A 16,491-nucleotide genomic window follows, 5' to 3' on the forward strand; every position below is an offset into this window, starting at 1 on the left:
ATCCATTGGTTTATTTCTCAAAGCAGGTAAGAGGTGTGGTTAAAGTAGTTCTAGAATTACGTAAGTCTATGTGGATAGGCTACTAAAGAAAATACTTAAGAGGATCGATTGGTTAGTATTATGTAGGCGTGGTTAGTTATTTTTTAACGGAATAAATGTATCGGGTCGCCCCACGGTACACGCGCTACGCTCGGTTATGACCAGTATGCATGGCACGTGACAAGTGTTTTTACACTTTGCGCAAAACAAAAGGTCCACTTCACGCATGCGAAGTGTACATTTCCCGTATTGCCGTTGCATTTTTGTTATGATGGAGCACAACCTAATAAAATAAAAAAACTTCCAGCTTTTGCACATGAAACGATAAGAGAGATAGAACTTTTACTGAAGAAATAAAGTTAAACTTCCATCCGATTGGCCATCTAGCTAACTGTCTAAACTAGCAAGGTACACGAATGCGTTTGTTATTGATTTGTAGCTAGCTATGTCGGCCAAAATGAAGAGGGCGGAGAATTGCAAAGACAACGGCGAACTTATTAAGAACTGTCATAAACAGGCGTTCGAATATATATCCGTGGCTCTTAGGATTGACGAGGATGAAAAAGGTAAGGATGATCACTTCTAGTCTATGGACTAAATAGTTGTCAAGTCGAGCTGTAGCTGAAAATTGCCTCTCTCCCTTCCCCTCTCTTAGGTGTAAAGGAAGAAGCAGTTGAGTGGTACAAGAAAGGGATTGTTGAGCTTCAGCGGGGTATATCTATTGAGGTCACAGGACAAGGTAGCTACTGCTTGTCAATTAAACTCAATAAACTAGCAGGTTGTTTCAACCACCTAACACGCTTCATTGTTTTTTGTTGTTACACCTTTAGGAGAACAATATGAACGATCAACGAGACTTCAGGAGAAGATGGTCACCAATCTGACAATGGCGAAGGATCGCCTTGCATTGTTAGGTCAGCTTTTCAAAAATTCACATATTCCTGACCACAGATCCACAAAGCAACCCGTGGTTCCGATGATTCTTCTCTGCGCGGTGATATCGCCACGTCCAGCCTGTAGTCAAATCAATGATCTTGTCTTGCAGAGGGTGGAGCTGCAAAGAAAGAACATTCTCCCAACTCATCAGACCATCCCCCCTCTCAGCCAAAACCAGTTCCAAGGAGCCAGCCTGGTCAGAGAGGGGTGCCTGGCCTGACCAAGCCACCCAACACTGTCAGAACAGGGGTCAAGTCCACCTGCATGAAGGTATAATCATATCTAATATAATCATATGGAGATGTCACACCTGATAGAAACTATCCAGTTCTTAGTAATGTCTGTCATTGATGGCTGCTTAAACTGTACCACCCAGTAGTTTGTGCATACTGTATGCATATCAAATTGTGATATTACGAATGTAGATTGTAATATGTGTGTATTTGTTGAAGGTTACACCTAAAGTGGCAAAGGCTCCAAACGGCAGACCAGCCGTATCCCGAAAGCCTCCTACGAGAGACATGAAAAACTTTAAGAACGTGGACAGCAAGCTGGCCAACTTGATCCTCAATGAAATCGTGGACAGGTAAGATTGAAAAGGTTGACTTGGCACTGTCAGCAGGGCAGCCCTGTAGGCTGGGGAACACGGAGGAGGACTGTGGAGTAGCACCGTCACAGAGACCTGTGTGTTTCCTTCTCAGTGGAGCCACGGTTTGTTTTGAAGACATTGCTGGACAGGAACTGGCCAAGCAAGCCCTGCAGGAGATCGTCATCCTGCCAGCACTCAGACCAGAGGTAATCCCCTAACATGCTTCTCATGTTATGTAGCCACAGTGTTCATGCGCTCTGCTCATTCTCTTACCTCTGATCCCGCTCTCTCAGCTGTTCACCGGCCTGAGAGCACCAGCACGTGGCCTCCTCCTCTTCGGGCCTCCAGGAAACGGAAAAACAATGTTGGTGAGTGTTTGTCTTCGAAGGTTGGCCTCAGGAATACATTTTTCTTTGAGTGAGGAAAAAACATCCACGCCAACCCCTCTGTCCCTAACCAGGCCAAAGCAGTTGCCATGGAGTCCAACGCTGTCTTCTTCAACATCAGCGCAGCCACTTTGACCTCTAAATATGTGAGCAGCCACTTTGACCTCTAAATATGTGAGCGGTTTGACTGTGAGGCAGCTCTGATGCAGAGATGTGACCGTGGTGGAGGTGTCAGCTGACTGAGCGTGTTCTGTGTGCCTGTCACAGGTAGGAGAGGGGGAGAAGCTTGTCAGGGCATTGTTTGCTGTTGCCAGAGAACTACAACCTTCCATCATCTTCATTGGTATCGTCATTATTTACACGCAAAATGTGTCCTGGGTGGTCTTTTCACACGCTCGCTATTAACTACATTCATTTCAATTGTTTAAACACCAAAACACAGATGAGATCGACAGTCTCCTCTGCGAGCGGAAGGAGGGAGAACACGACGCCAGCCGGCGTCTGAAGACAGAGTTCCTGATCCAGTTTGATGGGGTACGACGAGCACCACCATCACCACTGCACTGACGAGCACCACCATCACCACTGCACTGACGAGCACCACCATCACCACTGCACTGACGAGCACCACCATCACCACTGCACTGACGAGCACCACCATCACCACTGCACTGACGAGCACCACCATCACCACTGCACTGACGAGCACCACCATCACCACTGCACTTACCACACTGACAGCTTACCACACTGACAGCTTACCACACTGACAGCTTACCACACTGACAGCTGTGGACCAAAGTATTGACAGCTAGGAAACGTCCATCCGAGCCAGAAGCTCCATGTGCTTGTAGTGTCTCATGGTCCCTGTGTCCTGGTCCCAGGTGCAGTCAGGAGGGGGTGACAGGGTCCTGGTGATGGGGTAGTGTGTGATGGTCTGTGTGTCCTGGTCCCAGGTGCAGTCAGGAGGAGATGACAGGGTCCTGGTGATGGGGGTAGTGTGTGATGGTCTGTGTGTCCTGGTCCCAGGTGCAGTCAGGAGGGGGTGACAGGGTCCTGGTGATGGGGTAGTGTGTGATGGTCTGTGTGTCCTGGTCCCAGGTGCAGTCAGGAGGAGATGACAGGGTCCTGGTGATGGGGGCCACCAACAGACCTCAGGAACTCGACGAGGCGGTTCTCAGGTATCGACTCTGCATCCCTGAAACTAGCAGATTTTTGTTATGGGAAAAGATAATTGACTTAATATTTGATGTTTACCTTCTCAGGCGCTTTGCAAAGCGGGTGTATGTAGCTTTACCAAATGAAGAGGTACAGGACTTATGCTGCATGTTCTTTTCACATTGTGTTCCTCCTGCATTGCAAGATTATTTCACCAGAATTTACAGTATGTTTCTTTTCATCTTCCAAGACACGATTCACGCTGCTAAAAAATCTATTGGGAAAGCATGGGAACCCTCTTGGCCAAAGGGAATTGAAACATCTATCAAAGTATGCATCTACTTTTGCCATATGTCATCCATATATTTATTAATAACAATATCCACTCATTAATTCATCTCTCTCTTGAATTCTGACAGGATGACTGAGGGCTACTCAGGAAGTGATCTCACTTCATTGGCTAAGGATGCTGCTCTTGGACCAATCAGAGGTGAGGATGGCAGGATGGATCTTCAGTTAACTAACTTCAGAGACTGCATAATCAACTTATTAGACTTTCATTTTTTTGAAAAATGTGTGTACTTTTGTATTTTTCTCAGAATTGGGTCTGGAACAAGTTAAGAACATGGCTGCAAGTGAGGTAAGATCATGATATTTGCAACAGCTTCAAAAAACTAAAAGCTTTCACATCTATAGCACTGTATGTTTCGAACTTCTATGAAATTGAGACAAACAAAAATGACTGACCCCTTTCACGTGGGCGTCTTGCAGATGCGTAACATTACGAGTAAAGACTTTGAGGACTCCCTGAAGCGCATCAAGCCCAGTGTAAGTCCTCAGACCCTGGGTCTGTACGTGCGCTGGAACACAGACTACGGAGACACGACAGCCTTTTGATGAAACCAGCTCTGGTTGTCCTGACAACGATGACTGCAGGAAAAGCAAAGCGTCATTGTATATACACATTAAAGACCCGTGTAAATCTGAATTCCTGATCCAATGCGAACACACTTCTTTCGGAAGTGAGATAGTTATTAAGTAAATATGTGCACTTATATTTAATGAATTTTGGCTAATTACCTGCTCAGTGTTAGGAAATGTCCACTGTCTTAAACAGATCCCCTGAGTTTGTCTGACTAATGGAACCAGTCCTGGTGTATCTATCCCAACATGACAGCACATTTATTACAACACTGCTTTATCGTGCTCTTGATTTGCGATGGTGATCTGATTCATTTAAAACTTGTTTATTTAATTCAAATTGCTGGGTGACTGTATTTAATGCTGAACATAATACTATATGGTTAAGTCTTGAATAAACATTAGTTATTAGCTTTTGAATTAAATTATCCCAACACTCTGCAAATGATTCTGTTTACAAGTGGCTGCTGTTTACGTGACTTAAGGGAACTGGTGTGGTATGAAATGCCTTCTATGAAAATACATTAAATGTATTCAATATTAGTTACTGTCTTAATTTCACCTACAAATGACATGAATGTAGAACCTTTCCCCCTAGGGAAAACTTAAGTTTGTGTTACCTGGAGTCCCACTGCCTGCCAGTAGATGGCGCCCAAGGTTTCTTTCCCCGATTTCCCGTCTCCAACAGCATCTCCATAACAGCAGCATAGGTGTCAGATGTCAAGACTGGCTTTGAGATTCCTGTTCTAAGCACCTTTTCTGTACACATGTAAACTCCTCACAAAGGGCCTTTGCTGCAGCATTTGCCTTGATGTCAAGGAGGGTGTGGTACTGAGGGTGTGGTACTGCGCTAAGTGTGCAGGTGTCTACATTGTATGTGAGGGGAGTGACTGCCTTGTGTGACGCGTGAGCCGTGACTTCAGCATGACCCCAGAGGGATGTAGACATGTATGAACATGTACAGGACCGTGCAAATGTATTCAGTACAAAAAAAAATCAGGCAAAAATGCTTTAAGAAATTGTGAAGAAAAAAAATCATCTCAACATTGCACTTTCATACGGCCGCACAAATGGAGGAGATTTTAAAAAGTTTAATATAATATTCATGTAAAAAAAATATCTTGGGGGCGTAAGACTTGCACAGCACTGTATGAACATGTAGAAGAACAAGTCTGTCATGATGTTGTGCGCCTTTTGTCTGAAAAAGTCTGTCCTTAACAAAACAGCACTCTGATTGATTGTGTTCTGATAGGGCTTGTCAGTTTACAAGATGTATGTTTTAGTCAAGATTATTGATATTCACTCAAGATATATGTACTCACCTCAATTCTACTTATGATTTGTATGCTGCCTGTGGGTAACAGGATACAGGTAACAGGATCATTAAATTAATGAGAATCTATACACAAAACACTCACACTTGTGCATAGACACAAAAATAGGAACGTGTGTATCCAATCACTGCTACTCTGCCGCCGTCTTCCCCTCGGGGGAGAAGGGAACTGAGTGTTTTTATTACATGTCACGACTGAAGAGGCTCTTTCATTCCTTTGCAGGCCAAAGAGCAGGATTATATCAGCGGTTTGTAGTTTTACTGTGTTGTTCATCCCTGTGTCTGAGGACTAGTATGTGGCAGGCCCACGAACTCATTAGAGTTTGCCTCTGGCTCATTACTCGTGTGTCTTATTTCGCTTATTTGTATGTTATTTAGCTGTTTCTTTCATCGCTGCGATATTGACCGGAGCATCGTCTTAAGCATGTCACGTTCAGTTGACACTGTCACTCGGTATATTTAACACATATAAATACTTTGTATGCTTGCTATCAGCCAGGCATACTATAATAATAGTCAATATATTGACTATTATGCACATTACAGTGATAAGTATTTCCGGAAAAAAATTGGCCAGGTCTAGAACTGGTGAAGTTATAAACGTGACTTTTAATAACCAGAAAAGATTGTTAACACTTAGCTATTGCTCTCTTAACCCTACACTCAGATTGTACGCCTTCTCGCTTTTTTTCATTGACCGGTAACAGGTCGCCCTCAAGGAGATCGCTCCCGTTTCCAGATTTCTGTTAGAAACGTAGAAAGACATGTTAGGCTACATACATTATACATAGGGAACAAATATGTCAGGCCAACAAGTGACAGACAGCCTGCTGAGCCCCGGGGGCCTCAGCACCTACTATGATGGTATGGCCAAGATAGTTGCTTTTTGGGAAACAGGATAGGTGATCATTTGACACCTCTGCTAAGCCAGGCCACCCAGCAGTGATAGAATAATAGTCAACAGTAATAGGACCACTATAACTGAGAAAACAGACCACAAGTGTTCCTTCAGGTGGTCCCTTATCAAAACAGGATGTGGGCTGTTTGTTATAAGTCATGCATGTGTCTCGCACAATCCATTCTACCTCCCATCCAGCCAGAGGAGAGAAATATCCACAGGTTCAGCTGAAGCATTATGCATTGTGTGTGTCCTGATATCACGTACAGGGTTGGATACAAATTAGTATAGGGTGTGATTTTATATTTAGTGTAGTGGGACTTTAGTGTAGTATGTGAGTATATTTAGTGTAGTGTGTGACTATATATAGTGTAGTATGTGACACACTTGATAAATCTGAGTCCACAGACTGTGTTAAGACGTGAGACTGGCAGCGAGCTTGACCAGCTTTCAAGAAAAGGCTGATTGTTAATTGTTCAGCCAATTGCTGGGATTTCCTTCAAAATATGAGGTTTGGGCTTTTTTTTTTCTTTTTTTTTATCACCCCTGGCTTAAAGGAGGGTTTAAGACCTGACACAGTGGTGCTCCTTCAGGGCTAAGGGTGTCCACTCCCCAGCTCCAGGGTCCCCTGTCCCAGGGTCCCCTGTCCCAGCGCTCTGGAGAACCACATTATAACTTGATTAAACAGCAGTGTTATCTTTCCGTCTCCTGGGAGACCAGAAGTCAAATCTAATCTCATGTCCAATGGCTGCATCTGTCCTGTATGGAGACATTTATTTTTCTTGGTCCCAGTTTGTTTAAACAGTGGTGTGCTGTCCCAAAGTGTGTGTGTGCGTGTGTGTGTGTTCATATGTGCATGTGTCTTTTCCCAAAACAGTTTAGAATTCTTCCATTTGGTGGTAAAACATGAGACACAGAATGACTTGAGCAGGACTGAAGCGTAATGAAAAGCTTATATTTAACGGTGAGGTGATATAACTTGGTAGCAAGGAAGTGAAAAATAAAACAAGCAAGAAAAATAAAAACAAGAAACCAATAATAATAATCTATAGAGCTTCAGTCCTCGCATGCTGCTAGTCTTATGCAGGTGTCCCAATGGGATCAACCAGGCAGGAAATAATGAGAAATTCTTTTAAATTCCAAGGAGTTTAACATGAAAAAATTATCTTCTTTGTGCACATTTTTTGTGCACACTGCAACCATTTAGGTTACGCATGGAACCTCCCAGTAGCCAAAGAGCAGAGTCTTTAGCCACAGGAAACTATGCCCTCACTCTACCAACACACAATGACAGTGTTATTAGGGGGGTGGAGGAGGCGTGGGGAGGGAGGGGGTGGAGGAGGCGTGGGGGGGGAGGGGGTGGAGGAGGCGTGGGGGGGGGGGGGTGGAGGAGGCGTGGGGAGGGAGGGGGTGGAGGAGGCGTGGGGGGGGAGGGGGTGGAGGAGGCGTGGGGGGGGGGGGTGGAGGAGGCGTGGGGAGGGAGGGGGTGGAGGAGGCGTGGGGAGGAGGGGGTGGAGGAGGCGTGGGGGGGGGAGGGGGTGGAGGAGGCGTGGGGGGGGAGGGGGTGGAGGAGGCGTGGGGGGGAGGGGGTGGAGGAGGCGTGGGGGGGAGGGGGTGGAGGAGGCGTGGGGGGGGAGGGGGTGGAGGAGGCGTGGGGAGGGAGGGGGTGGAGGAGGCGTGGGGGGGAGGGGGTGGAGGAGGCGTGGGGGGGGAGGGGGTGGAGGAGGCGTGGGGGGGGAGGGGGTGGAGGAGGCGTGGGGGGGGGGGTGGAGGAGGCGTGGGGGGGGAGGGGGTGGAGGAGGCGTGGGGGGGGGAGGGGGTGGAGGAGGCGTGGGGGGGGGAGGGGGTGGAGGAGGCGTGGGGAGGGAGGGGGGTGGAGGAGGCGTGGGGAGGGGCATGAGGGGGCGGGGCATCAGGGGGGCGGGGGGAGGTGGGTGGGCGTGGAGTCGGGGTGAGCTGCAGGCTGCCCTGGGGCGGTGCATTCCTCCAGCCTGTGAGAAGCCAGCACTCCTGATGAAAAGTGAAAGTGCAGTGAAGTGTGTTTTCATAAGAGCAACGTTCTGCCTGTCCTTCCCCTCTGTCCCTCTCTTCCTCTCTCTCCCTCCTCTCTTCCTCTCTCTCCCTCCTCTCTTCCTCTCTCTCCCTCCTCTCTTCCTCTCTCTCCCTCCTCTCTTCCTCTCTCTCCCTCCTCTCTCTCACTTTCCCTCTCAGTTCTGACCTCCACATCTAGCGTAGGTTCATCACCCTTCTCAACCAGTCAACGTGACCTTTGACCTGTCGCAGAGGATTAAAGTCAGCAGACCTGTTCACTGACCTGGCTTCACTCACTGATTGGCCGGTGGCCACCTGGTGCTACTTCCATCAGGAGAGGAAAGCCCCAGTAACTCCTTTTGTAGAATTCATATTAAACCTCCATCAACCTGCCAACAACTCACACACATTCTGTCCCTGTGTGGAGAAAGAATCACATGATGTCACTATCAGTTGTAGCCTCTATTGGCACTTGGCAACAATCCCAAAACAATAGAGGCCACAGTCACTTGAGTTCTCCATGCCTGGAGGTGGGCTAGCTGTCAGAACACCTCACCTGGACTGGTTAGTGATTGGACCCTGTCTGCAGCCACTTACAGCTTCTTGAAATGTGCAATTAAATGTTTCTGTGGTGATGTGAGGCCCACAGGTGGGTTTCAAAGAAAATTCCCTTTGAACTTCTGCTACTCAGGTATATCCTGTCTACGTTCTGTTGACACCTTGGTGGGGGGGGATAGAATATCTGCTGTCACTTGTTCACCAGTACCTCAGCCTGTTTGAAGAACGTTTACATGTTGGTGGAATATTCTAGAATGACTGGCAGGTGACACAGCCAATGTCTACAAAACACAAATCCTTCTTTCGCCACGGTTGGGTGTAAAACACAAAGACTGAACAGCCCGTCATGGTTCTGCTTGTAGAGAAGACCTCACTCTGGGAGGCGAAGGATCACCTGGAGATCTCTAGCCCATTAAAGAGTGAGTTCCAAATATGTCCAACGGTCCCCACAGTTATTTTTCTGAAACTGTACCTGGCTAGCTTAGTTAGCCGCCCGGCTAAGTTACCTAGCATTATACTCGTAGCAAGTTTGATTTCAACCTGACAGTATACCTAGTCACATAGTCATGAGAGAAGTCATAATGAGGTGATCCTCTATTTTAAAAATCCTCCTTTCAGCAGCTTAAACTCTCCTCATCCTGAAGAGGTTCATCCTTATTCAGGGATCACCTCACTCTCAACATAATCAAATAATCACACTTAAGGTGTCACACTTTTGGTCACCTATCCAACCAGAAAGTCATCTTTTAATTTTCTGTCAGTGTCGATTTCACCCTCTGCAGATCCCTCCTTCTGCCCATTGATCATTTGGCACGCCACACATGTGTCATAAGGCCAGGAGGAGCCGGGGTGAGGACGATTAAACATGTGTTTGAGCGGAGGATATCAAAGTCTATTTGCGTCATGGTTAGAGAACAAGCCTGCGGTGAGGCTAAGTTCCATCGGGATGTTTCAAAGCGGACTGTCTTGGCTCGTAGCCCAGGAACTGGCCTGGAGCCCTTTCATCTCTCTGTGTCTCACATCCCCTCTCTGTCTCTCCCTGCACTGCATTTTAATGATCACACACACCTCTCCCTCTATCTACCTTTTCTCTTCATCCACATCTCATCCCTTTTCTCCAGGTCTCCTTATTCAGCTATGACACTGGGGGGGGGGGGGGGTTCTCTGTTTGTCAGACAGAGAGAAGATGCAGTTGTTCTCTCCAGTTGTGATCCATGCCTGAGTCATGCCATGTCCATGTCTTCATGAACTGAGGCCCTTTCAGGTTGTCCTGCCATGCTAGCTGTAGAGCTGTAGAGGGCTGAGGGGAGGGAGAGGGGAGAGAGAATACAGAGACTGAGAGAGAGATATAGCAAGAGAGAGAGAGAGAGAGAGAGAGATACATAGATGGTGTGAGAGGGAGAGAGATTCAGAGACAGAGAGGGAGAGAGAGATGCAGAGAGAGTTGCAAAGACACAGAGAGAGAGAGGGAGAGAGAGAGAGAGAGAGAGAGAGAGAGAGAGAGAGAGAGAGAGAGAGAGAGAGAGAGAGAGAGGTGGAGGGGGTATTAAAGAAGTAAAGCCCTCTGGATCTGTGCTGTCAAGGAGCATGGAGCCTTCCTGAGAGCGTGTCTGACCTGTCACATGACCTCTGGAACAGCTTTTTTTTTTATCCACCATTCCTGCGTGCTCTACCTTCATGGGGCTAGGGCGAGGAGAGCAGGGCCAGGGTCAACATGTTGTTGGTCTCCTGTTACAGAACGTTCAATAAAATACAGAAAGCCCAGAATTTTGTGGCTTGTAAATACAGCCTGTAAAGAATGAAGTAGCAATGAAACTTAAACATAGATTTGATAGAGGGAAGGCTTAAGTGAGCTGACTAACAGGAAGAGCTGCAGAAGAGGATAGGTGCAGGAATGCAAGTGGTGAACTGTCTAAACCTGATTCCACTTTAGATCCCCGTTCATCTTAAATGTTTAACAGACCTTTACAGAGGTGAGATAAGTGAGTAAGTACACCGTTTACTGGGTGTTACAAATTGTTCTTCTGTGATGATGGAACAGCAGTTAATCATGTTTAATGTAGTTGCATGCATCCGTCTGGAGTAGCCTGTGTACCTTTACACAGGCAGCACTGTTACAGAAGCATAATCATCAGCTCCAGATCTGCCCTACCCAGCCAGGGGGGATGCAGGGCTGAGAGCTGGTATATCTGCCTGGAGGTGACGGATCTCAGCCACAACCGACCCTGTGTTTCCCTTCCTACCCTCCATCAGCCGTCTCTTTCCAAGCAAGCTTCCACAAGCACAGACCTCAGAGGGGTTGTTGTATTTTCCTTCGATCTAAACACCTCGCACACGCTAAACCATTTAAAATGTGTTTTTACTTTAGGAATGCCAGTCGCCTCCAGTGAGCAGTGAATGAGGAGCAGCAACAGCATCTAGAGTCCAGCATCTCATCTCCATGTGACCTACTGAGAGAGAGGTAAGCTGGTGGATATATTTGGCATGACCTCATCAGCAAGCGTGAGGTCAGATGGTGTGAAGGGTGGAGGGAGGAGGGAGGAGGAAGGAGACTAGAAACAGGTGAGAGGAGGAAGGTGGAAGTGGAATGGTGGAAGCAGCAGGGAGGAGGCAGGCGGCATCACAGATGGGCCTCTCTGAATCATGGCATGGAGATTCAATGGATGGATAAATCACACAAGTCCCATTAAGTCACATTCCCATCATCATCGTCATGAATTTATAGCCATCTGCTTTGCTATTTACGATTTTTCATGTCCTCTGATCATTCACTCCCTTGTGTAAGATAACACAGGACTCCACCGAGAACACCTTCAAGTGAGTGACAGATCTCAGCGAGGGGAGGATCCAGGGATTACCATGGATTAGCGAGGGCAGTGGCACCTTCCCTCCACAAGGCCTGAGCTGTTCTGTAAACATCTCCAGTAAACAGCAGGCCCCAGTGCGCGCTGATGCCAGGCTCCAGCCCATGCCAGCTGTGCTGCAGCTGGCACTGGACGTGTAGATGAGCCTCTTCTGGGGAAGTGGGTGTGTTGTCCAGGTGGGAAGGAAACAGACGTCCTGTAACTCACAGACAACTCACCTGGATCCAGTTGAAGGTTTGGCGAATCTACCAAACATGTTGCACAAAACATTACTGTGCTATGTAAGATCTTAAAGACTAGATTAGAATACTTTTGTATTTTTCTGAAACATGGATAATTTTTATGTGCTTCAATCACGTCAGTCTGGTCCAATAAGAACGTATTTTCCGTGGCACAGATGTGGGGAAAACTAGGCCGGTTGGGTTGGCCTCGTCTTGTTACTGTCAAGCGGCCTTACTGTGATCCCTGACAGACACAGAATCACCCAGCGGTCAGTGGGTCAGAGGTCACCAGGTGAAGGCCCAGAGTCTTCTCTGAAGGGACGACACCCCTCTCATTGAGGGAGGATGGAGATGGTTACTTCTGCATGCCCTGTCGCACACGGGCCGAACCACTGACCTGAGGAGGGCGGGGGGGTCAGGACAGCTGACACGTCATCCTGCTTAGATCTGGGCCGGCTGTTTGATGTGATTCTGATCCTGAGTGACAGCGGGGAGCAGTGGTTGACCCCTCCTCAGTCTCTCAGGGGCCTCTGCGTTCCCCCACAGCAGGTTCAGGACAGGTCAGCTCTCGTAGACCAGGAGGCGTGTCAGGTTGGTTTAATCTGCTCCAGGAGAAGACTGCTGGCCTAATCCCCTCTGCAGGGCAGGGCAGGGGAGGGGAGGGCAGGGGAGAGGAACCAGGACCCAGGGAGAAAGTCCCCTCAATCAGACTGAAGCCCAACCGAGGAGAAGGCTGAGGAGGTTGGCTGTCCATCCCCTCCGCAACTGCATCAAGAAGGGCTTCCAGCTGGACAGGTCTGGTCTGGGGACAGTACAGGTGAGGGGACAGTACCGTACAGACAGGTGAGGGGACAGTACCGTACAGACAGGTGAGGGGACAGTACCGTACAGACAGGTGAGGGGACAGTACCGTACAGACAGGTGAGGGGACAGTACCGTACAGACAGGTGAGGGCTCACATCAGTAAGTTGTCAGGAGAGCAGGATGGTGGGCACCATGCCCCAGAAACCAAACACGTCCTCTTCTTCTGAGCTACCTCAAGCTCTGTGTGTGTGTGTGTGTGTGTGACTGCCTGTGTGTGTCTGTGCCACGCACGGGTACTGTAAGTGCAGGGGAAGCTGTCATCCACAACATCACAAGATTCCATCCATACCCTCACAGGATGTTTAGTTTCATTTACACTTGCCCATTTCCTTAAGGAAATCAGTTCACATTCTGACTAAATATCCTTCCATGTCTGAAGTGATGAGCAGTCTCCATGGGGAACGCATGATTTCTACCATAAATGAGTCCTACTTACATAAGTTCCCTGCTTAAATAAACTCTGGGTCTGGATAGACGCTGCCATTTACTGAGTGGCTTCCTGTATGTTTGTACGAGCATCGGAGCCAAAAACCTTGAGCCACAAAACCAATCCCCACTTCTCCCCGGACTCTGCACAGGCCACGTGCACAGTTCACATCGATTTATACTTTAAACCCATAAGCCTTGATACCAAACCAAGTCAGTCTTGGTTTACATGAAGGAACTGTTTCATAATGAAATCAGTTTCTCTGAAACTAGTCTCAAATGAGTCCACCTGTAGATAGATAGGATCTGCAGTTCATATTTTTGATAGGCCGCATTCTCACGACGACAAATTCGCACAACTTGTATACATTCTAGAAATGTAGAGAAATGTCTAGAAAATGTATTTGCAAAAACGTGTTTGTGCTTCAGTCTTCCGCAGGGCTGTGCTGTACGATGCAGTCCAAGTTCTAACTGCAGCATTGCCTTGCTGTGAGCGGGGACTGTTTGTGGAGAAGTGATGGGAGAGCAACAGAACTGTCTTTGTACCACAGTCTCTAAGAGCTGGGGTCTACGCTGACTTCAGCCTCCATCTGCCAAACCAGCAGCCTGGGCATGAGTAAACAGGATCTCCACCTGTTACATGCACATCCTGTTTACTAAGGGCAATATTTGATGAGAAAGTGGATATTGCAGGTATCACATCCAGTGGTCCGAGTCCTCGGTCTAAGACACCACACGAGGGAAGAGGGACTGTATTGTGTTGATAGGAAGACGGTGTGCATTGACATAATGGAGTGTGTTACTTTCTCTGTTTAGTTACTGACCCCAAGGTCTGGAGCATTTGGAAGTGTTTCCACCTGATGATGTAGGGAGTGAGGGCGGGGTGATGTAGGGGGTGAGGGTGGGGTGATGCAGGGGGTGAGGGCGGGGTGATGCAGGGAGTGAGGGCGGGGTGATGTAGGGGGTGAGGGTGGGGTGATGTAGGGGGTGAGGGTGGGGTGATATAGGGGGTGAGGGTGGGGTGATGCAGGGGGTGAGGGCAGGGTGATGCAGGGGGTGAGGGTGGGGTGATGCAGGGGGTGAGGGTGGGGTGATGTAGGGGGTGAGGGCGGGGTGATGCAGGTGAGTTCATCTTCAGGTGTGCTCCAGCTGTAAGTTCTTCCAACAGAAGGATTCACGTTTCTTGGAGAGATGAAGACATGGAGCCGTGATTCCGTGTTTCGACATGGAACAGTTCACATCATGTGAACATGTGATAACAGTTCACAGATCTGCTGCTATTCATCCACTGGGGCTGTGGAATCCCTCTGGTGTAAAACTCAAAATGAAGCACAGCTAGAGCCTGCATTAACATGATCGCTTCCACAACTGAATATCGTATTTGAGTCACATATCTAATCATTAACGACTCAAACCGTCATTGTTTTTTCTTCACTATTAATATTTAAAGAAAACAAGGTAAAAGAAAAGCAACTTGGACAAGTAGTCACAAATTACAAATTTGTATCCCCAAATTCATTTCCGGTGCTGTCTGTGAGGGTACAAGCAGCCCCTGTGTCCCCTGTCCCAGAGTGGAGCACCTCCTGCAGGGCACAGAGGTGGGGGGGAAACATTTCTCCCGTTTCCAACCTCCAAAGTGTACCCCTTTAAAGAGCACCCATATTGGTCCCCTGCCCTGGTATATGTCCCCGCTGAAGAGAGCCTCTGTCAGGCCCAGACAACCATGACTCTGCCTTCAACAAGCAGCTTCATAATAGCATCTGTGTCTGGGATTTTCCATTTGGAAACTGGTGAGCTTTTAACCTTACATCCCGAGCTTTGCAATCATCATAATCCCTAACGATACAGTGGTCTTCTGTGGCTGCACAGCACAGCGATTTCAAACACTTTCGAATTCGCTGCCAAAGTAAATGGAGGAGGGGGGAGAAGGTCCAGTATAATCATGGGCAACCACTTCCAGTAACGTGCTCACACCTGAGGATCATACCCAGTGTGTGCGTGTACGCACAGCACGGTACAAACTCACACACTGGGCATGTACCGCCTCAACACCACCTCAAGAGAACTATTTCTGTGGATTAGATCTGCAGCTTTTGCACAGCTACTGGTTTGCAGTGTTTGACCCTGTCTGGCATTCACATTCACAGGTTATCCCTGCATACCGGACTCCAGACCCTGTTTGACCTCTGGTAAATCAGCTTAGCAACACTGTAATCTTCTGACAGCTGTTCTACACGGCCAGGTGAAGGCTTGTCGCTCCAGTCGCCTGGCTGTTAGCGGTGTGACCTCTCCACCACAGAAGGTGTCTCTTTGAGGTTGAAGCTCATTCTGAGGATCCCCCTCCACTCCCTGGTACAGCGTAAGAAGCATGCCTTGTAAAGTCCTTTATTGGCAACAACAGGTGTTCCACACTGGCGGCAGTACATCAAATCCTACTGTCGTTATCACGTTGATTACTTTTTACTGTTCCTCACAGGAGCTGTGTCCCAAGATCAGCCCCCTGCGTTTGTGGACGGCGGGGACGCGGGGATCACGGCAACGTTACGGCCTGGTTTGTCCGGGCGCGGGGGCTGCCACTGGGGGTAAGGGATGACTGGGAGCTGTGTTTGCAGCTGGATGGGTGACAGTTTGGGTCAGAGGTTTACTCCCCGGCCTGCCTGGAGGGAGGGCCCTCCTCTCTCCGGCAGCTCAAAGGGAGGGTTTGAGGTGGAGACTCGGAAGCAGCGAGGCAGCTGGCAGGCCCTTCCCTCCACATCCTGAGCGGCAGCAGAGCTGCTGTGTGGAGGCAGGAGCAGGGGAACAAGAAGGACACTGTGACCGTGCAGACCAGGGGGGCTCAGGTTACCCCGTCAGGAGGTGTGTTACCACAGAGTCTCTCACTGTGGGCCCGGGGGAAGGGGCAGGGGGGCAGGGGTGTGGTGTGGAGGGTGGGGAAGGGAGAGGAGGGGCGGGGCGGGGTGTGGGGGGAGGAGATGGGGTGGAGCAGGGAGGGGATGGGGGGAGGAGATGGGGTGGAGCAGGGAGGGGATGGGGGGAGGAGATGGGGTGGAGCAGGGAGGGGATGGGGGGAGGAGATGGGGTGGAGCAGGGAGGGGATGGGGGGAGGAGATGGGGTGGAGCAGGGAGGGGATGGGGGGAGGAGATGGGGTGGAGCAGGGAGGGGATGGGGGGAGGAGATGGGGTGGAGCAGGGAGGGGATGGGGGGAGGAGATGGGGTGGAGCAGGGAGGGGATGGGGGGAGGGATGCTGGAGGTGTGGAGGAGGAGG

At 48.9% G+C, this 16,491-nt stretch overlaps 1 protein-coding gene across 1 annotated transcript; it reads left to right on the forward strand.

The window, feature by feature from the left end:
* The first annotated feature begins 250 nt into the window (after positions 1 to 250).
* On the forward strand, positions 251 to 4,572 carry LOC134022656 (spastin-like). Its single transcript, XM_062464358.1, has 16 exons — positions 251 to 605; positions 695 to 778; positions 870 to 953; positions 1,085 to 1,245; positions 1,428 to 1,561; positions 1,677 to 1,770; positions 1,858 to 1,932; positions 2,025 to 2,096; positions 2,218 to 2,293; positions 2,393 to 2,484; positions 3,052 to 3,131; positions 3,216 to 3,258; positions 3,359 to 3,438; positions 3,528 to 3,598; positions 3,708 to 3,748; positions 3,880 to 4,572. Exons 1-16 carry the CDS (start codon positions 485 to 487, stop codon positions 4,003 to 4,005), a joined length of 1,434 nt encoding a protein of 477 aa, XP_062320342.1. The 5' UTR covers positions 251 to 484; the 3' UTR covers positions 4,006 to 4,572.
* The last annotated feature ends 11,919 nt before the right edge of the window (positions 4,573 to 16,491 follow it).

This window comes from Osmerus eperlanus, chromosome 6 (genome assembly GCF_963692335.1).
Source record: "Osmerus eperlanus chromosome 6, fOsmEpe2.1, whole genome shotgun sequence".
Classification (NCBI taxonomy): Eukaryota; Metazoa; Chordata; class Actinopteri; order Osmeriformes; family Osmeridae; genus Osmerus; species Osmerus eperlanus.